Source organism: Myodes glareolus, chromosome 4 (assembly GCF_982192425.1).
Source record: "Myodes glareolus chromosome 4, mMyoGla1.1, whole genome shotgun sequence".
In the NCBI taxonomy this organism is placed as follows: domain Eukaryota; kingdom Metazoa; phylum Chordata; class Mammalia; order Rodentia; family Cricetidae; genus Myodes; species Myodes glareolus.
In genome coordinates this window covers 66566271-66572378 of record NC_142029.1, presented here as the reverse complement: position 1 = coordinate 66572378, position 6108 = coordinate 66566271, and the positions used below count along the sequence as shown (strand labels likewise).

General features: G+C 34.4%; 1 protein-coding gene across 1 annotated transcript; it reads left to right on the top strand.

Annotated features, from left to right (window-relative positions):
• The first annotated feature begins 214 nt into the window (after positions 1-214).
• LOC148122299 (olfactory receptor 8G50-like) lies at positions 215-1159 on the top strand. The gene has a single exon (XM_087905049.1). It carries the CDS (start codon positions 221-223, stop codon positions 1157-1159), a length of 939 nt encoding a protein of 312 aa, XP_087761175.1. The 5' UTR covers positions 215-220.
• Positions 1160-6108: the final 4949 nt, after the last annotated feature.

The following is a 6108-nucleotide window of genomic DNA, read 5'->3' as shown; positions in this document are numbered from 1 at the left end:
TATATCTGTCTTTTTGGGTGTTCATGGAACATAGATAGACATAGATACGTTAAACATCTATTTGTATTCCCATGTTAGAGTTTTAGCTGGTAACAAAAATGAAAAGCTGTTGAAAACAGAAAACACCAGAATGGAAATCTTGAATTCAATGTCACATATCAAGCAGATGTGTGATAAATAACCTTTTTCTTCACTTCCTATATAGAACATCCAGGGAGAAATGCCAGAAAGAAATGACTCCACAGTGACTGAGTTCATCCTCTCTTGGTTAACAGACCAACCAGAGCTGAAACTTCCTCTATTCCCCCTCTTCCTTGGAATCTACCTGCTCACAGTGCTGGGGAACCTGGGAATGATCATCCTGATCCTGCTCAGCTCCCACTTGCACACCCCCATGTACTTCTTCCTCAGCAGTCTTTCCTTCATTGACCTCTGTTACTCCACTGTCATCACCCCCAAAATGCTGGTGAACTTTGTGACAATGAAGAATGTCATCTCCTACCCAGAATGTATGACTCAGCTCTATTTCTTCCTTGCTTTTGTTATATCTGAGTGTCACATGCTGGCTGCCATGGCATATGACCGTTATGTTGCCATTTGCAATCCTTTGCTCTACAATGTCACTATGTCTTACCAAGTCTGTTCCTGGATGATAGGTTGGGTTTATGGCGTGGGCATCGTTGGTGCCTCTATCCATACATTCTGCATGCTAAGAGTGGTTTTCTGTAAGGCTAATACAATAAACCATTACTTTTGTGATCTTTTTCCATTGATGGAGCTTGCCTGCTCCAATACTTTCATCAATGAGGTTTTCCTCCTGTATCTCAGTGCTTTTAACATTCTTGTTCCCACCCTGGCCATCCTGGGTTCTTACATCTTCATCATTGCTAGCATCCTCCGTATCAAATCCACTGAGGGCAGATTCAAAGCCTTCAGCACCTGCAGCTCCCACTTCTCTGCTGTTGCTGTCTTCTTTGGTTCCTTGGCATTCGTGTACCTACAGCCCTTCTCAGTCAGATCCAATGACAAAGGCAAAGTGTCCTCTGTGTTTTATACGACTGTTGTGCCCATGCTGAATCCTATGATCTACAGCCTGAGGAATAGGGATGTAAAACTTGCTCTAAATAAGTTATTTCATAAAATGAAGTTCCATGTGTAAAGAAACTTTTGCAATAGCAAAAACATAGTACTAACAATCAAGAAATTTAAATTTCTAACACTCATCCCACTAACTTCCAAACAAGAAATTTTAGTTTGGAGTCAAATTGCACCATCCACATCAGAAAAATCTCACTATCTCCTGCTGGTATCCAACATTTCATCTTTTTCTGAAGACTTCAGCAGCAGCATGGTTTTTCTCTATATCTAGAATAGATCTACTAGAATAAGACACATCCTAATTGTTTAAGCACCTATAGACTTTGTGATTCCAATGAACTTAAACCAGTTAAAAAATGTTGCATTATGAAATAAAAATAGACATTTCCAAATAGCACATGGTACCTTGCTTGATGTACTAATCAGTGTGAGAAGCAAACCACTGGAGCCTTTATTACTCTTCCCAGAATTAACATTTTAAAACTTATTACCTCACATCTATTATTTTATCTGAATCCTATAGGAGGCACTGAAGAGTGGTGACTTTGTCTTCAGCTTGCCTTCAATTATATGACAAGATACCTCTTGTTATATGTCCTCTATGATATCTTGCAACACCAAAATTAGGAAAAATAGAACATTCATTTTGAATGAAGAATAAAAGCACCTTGATTTTTTTATAATATTTGACATATATTAATCTATTTTTTCTATTATCACACAAAATTCTATGTATGTGTATCTATTACATTATTTGTTTATGTTACACGACATGTGGATGACTTATCACATACCAGTATAAAATAATACATTTCCTCAAAAGTTTTAATAATTGAAGAAACATAAATGGGACAGAAATTTCCAATTTTAAAAGTGTGAGTGCCCTAATTCCGCTTCCTCTGGCACCAGTTCACATAAGTGTGTGTCAGACCATAATGAATTCTAGTCTTTAATAATTCTAAGAACCTACAGCAGCTGAAAATGATCACTAATAATCTACGGTAATATGGCAGAAGACAGGAAATTACATTTTTCCCATATCAAGCCATACTTTTTCTAAGCTTCCTTAATGATACTCTATTTTGATGTTAACACAAAAATGAATCTTATTGACCATGTTTGTTTCCTGTCTTATAGCACAGGACAAATACATACTTTATTTGCATTATTAGTCATATAGATATTGTGTATAAATAACTTTTATTTTAAGTTTTTGTGGATAATTTCTCTTTAAAAACTTCTGTCATCGAATACAGCCTCAAAGTAAGACAATTCATCAGATTTTCTTTATGTTGTTGTCCTCATTTAACTATACTGTTTATTTTCCTAAATCATTTCACTTATTCATAAGTTTCAGTTTTATGCAGACTTGTTTGTATTTATCTTATCTGACTCTTAGAAATCCTTCCATGATCGTCCTCAGCTAGCAACATAGCAACTTTGCTCCTGAGGAACTGCCAATCATGATATTTATCCTATGATCTACCCTGCCATCTTCTCTGAACTGTATTTATGAGGAGTATGGACTCTTTATTACAAAGCATTTCTTCTTAGCATTAAGTTGGCATTAAGAAATGTATTTAGCTCCAATTTACATCCATATTTAACTAACTACTTGAAGCACTATCATCATAGTTGTATTTGTATTTAATCTCTATAAATTTGTCCAATAATTTTTAGTTTATTATTGATAGACTTCTTTTGCCAAGACAATGTGAAATATAATGTCCTACAATAATATTTATAATTCTAGAACCAATTTTAGATGTTCCTTGAGTTCTCATAATTATGAGATACTTTTCTGTGGCACACAGAATCCATGTGATGTGCATAAATTGACTGAAGATATTCAGCAAATATCTTATTAGCTAATATAGAAAAATCAAAATATTTCATTACATTAACATAACAATATTTAATGAAACAAAAATATACATTAGCTTCAGCAATCCAATTATTGTTATGAATCATTAATAAATTGTTTGGAAGAGTACTATTTTGTTTTTTTTTCTCTGAAGGAAATCTTTTAAACAACCTGAAAAATCAAGAGGTTAATATGTAAGATGAAATACTAATCAATAAAAGAAGAATTGAATGACCCTACTGGCATAGGATAGTTATAACTAGGTTTGCCTGGTTCAAATAGAGAACAAAATAAAATAATATTTAACACATGATAAGAGAATAGAGACTGGAATAATTTTTTCACTTAGTCAGTTATGTGACATTTTGAATGAATAATTTACAAAGATGATGTATAATATAATTTATGTAGTTAAAAATATGATAAAGAAGCTGGGAGGTGGTCTCACGTGCCTTTAATTCCAGCACTTGGGAGGCAGAGGCAGGAAAAACTCTGTGAGTTTGAGACAAGGCTGGTCTATAAGAGTTAGGTCCAGGACAGGGTCCAAAGCTACAGTGAAGCACTCTTTTTGTTTGTTTATTTGTTTGCTTTAATTTATTTATTTATTAAAATTTCCACTTCCTCCCCGCCTCCCTTTTTCCTTCCCCTCCCTCTCAAGTCCTAAGAGCAGTTAGGGTTCCCTGCCCCGTGAAGCCCAAGGTCCTCCCCCCTCCTTCCAGGTCTATAAAGGTGAGCACTCTTTGGAAAAAATAAAGTTTACTCAAAACTAATGGAAACAGTTCTTATATTAAACATTCAAAACACAGAAATTAAGGCAAGTAAACTTAAAACATGAAGTGGCATGGCAAGGTTTTAGGATATGATGGGCTTACTAATTTGATTGCTAACATGATGTCAATATTATTTGTGTATACATGAATTGATCATATTGTAGATGATAAAAATCTGATACAAAATGAAAACTATATTTACTTTAATAACAGTGTTATGAGAACAACAAGCAAAACTTCATCCCATCCCATGAATAATTTGGCAACTTTTCTGAGGAACATCCATCTCTAAGAGGCATCTGAAGTTCAGATAAGGGAGGATTTTAGAAATCCTCTACCATGCTAAAGTCAAGGAAATACACGTGCAACTAGCTTAAAACATAAAGCATCTGCCTTTAAGGAGTAGGCCAGAATCAACTTCAGAATAAGGGGATCACCTATATTTAGAAAAAACACAACTGTCATCAAAGTCACATGTGTGTGACTTGCCACAAAAGACTGTGGTAAAGAAAATGGAGCTTCTGTGGTGGGGTCAGTTTTCCTTCATCTTGAAGGATGCAATAAAGACAGAAAACCCATGTAGCTGACATTTGAAACATTCAAAACAACAGAAGGATATGTATCTTTGTGTCTTTTATGCAGCTGGAGCAGAGTATCACATTCCAGGTAAAGTACAATGATCAGGAACCTGTTTATATCAGTTGAGGTGGATGGATGTCCAGGGGTAATGGACCATTTCTATCATGTACCTTCTTCCTGCATCAAATTGTGCAGGAAGCTTGTGAAATACTAGAACATGCAGAGATATGTAGTCTCAACATTATTTTAGGAATTTGCTCTTGTGGCAATTAATTTACTTGTATCAGAACATTAAATTGTAATGATGTTAAATATATCTCAATATATTTTATTATATATGATGTTAAATATATACATCAATATAATTATCAATATGATATCAGTGTATATTATTGATTTTCAAAATTGGCATTGTGTATATATATTGTAAATATTATTATGCTAAATAAGATTTTTATATAAAAACTTGTGACAAAAAGATTTTATTTCCTCCTTACCTGCTCAAATCTCACTTTACAGCCCTATACTCCTGTGTATATTAGATTCTTTGTTCCCCTACATTCATATCATATTTATGTATACAATTGGATGTATGTATATAAAATCTAATAAAAATAAGGAAGAAAACATGGTGTTTGTTTTACAGAGACTGGATTGATTTTCATATTTTTGCATATATATATATATATATATGTCAATAAAAATAAAATTAAAAGAGGCCACAAACTGAAGTAATATTGAGAGAGTTAGTTAGTGAATAGGGTAATACTTAGAGCAAAGAAAGTGAACTCAGCCGGACGGTGGTGACGCAGGCCTTTAATCCCAGCACTCGGGAGGCAGAGGCAGGCAAATCGCTATGAGTTCTTATTTAATATTTTTATCATTTAAAATTAAAATATAATTACATAAAATTTCCACTTTCCTTTTCCTGACCCCAGCCCTTCCAGTGTTCACCACTATGCTCTCTCTAACATTTAGTGCTTATATTTCCTTAATTGGTGTTATATATATTTACATATATTGCTAAATACATTAAATACAATTTCTCTGTCCATATAATGTCACTTATTTATATGAGTTCACAGCTAACAATTTGATACTTGATAGTCAATTGATGAATGTTTCTTCTATAAAACAGAACATTTGTAACACTCTCAGTGTTCTTGGGCTGTCTTCAGTTCTTAATTGTTTCTTGAGGCATCCTTAAGACTTTCCCCCATGTCAACATGTCTCCTCATAATGCCTTTGTTCAGGAACGCACTTTTAAAGTAGCATCTGTGATGATTCTGGTTGCAAAGCACAGTTAGTGACTTGTACAATACTCTACAACTTACAGACACAGAACAGGACCTGGGGACAATTTCTTACTTAACTGCAGGTATCAAGAGAAGAGAAACTCCAAACTCAGATTTCCCTACAGATCTCAAGATAATTGGGGAGGCAACAATCTGTCTCTCTATCCACAAGCGGGGGATGCACATTCTCTAGAGTAAATGAAAAGGGTAAGTATAACTGTGGGTTCCTCAGGAAATTAGCATCATGATCCAAAATGTAACAACAGTTTCCTCAGCTCCTTCTTTGAGTTAAATGTTATCCTCTGAGAAAAAGCCTGGACATTCTTCTGCCCTTCTCATAAGCACATCCATCCTGAGGTTAAAGTGCCTTTTCTCTGCTCCCAGAAAGCATCAAAGCCTTAATCACAAATAATGTTCTATAATTCAGAAATTGGTCCAGGAAAATTAAGTCTGTGTATATCTTCTTTAAATTGAAACATATGGAACCTTTGAATATGAATTT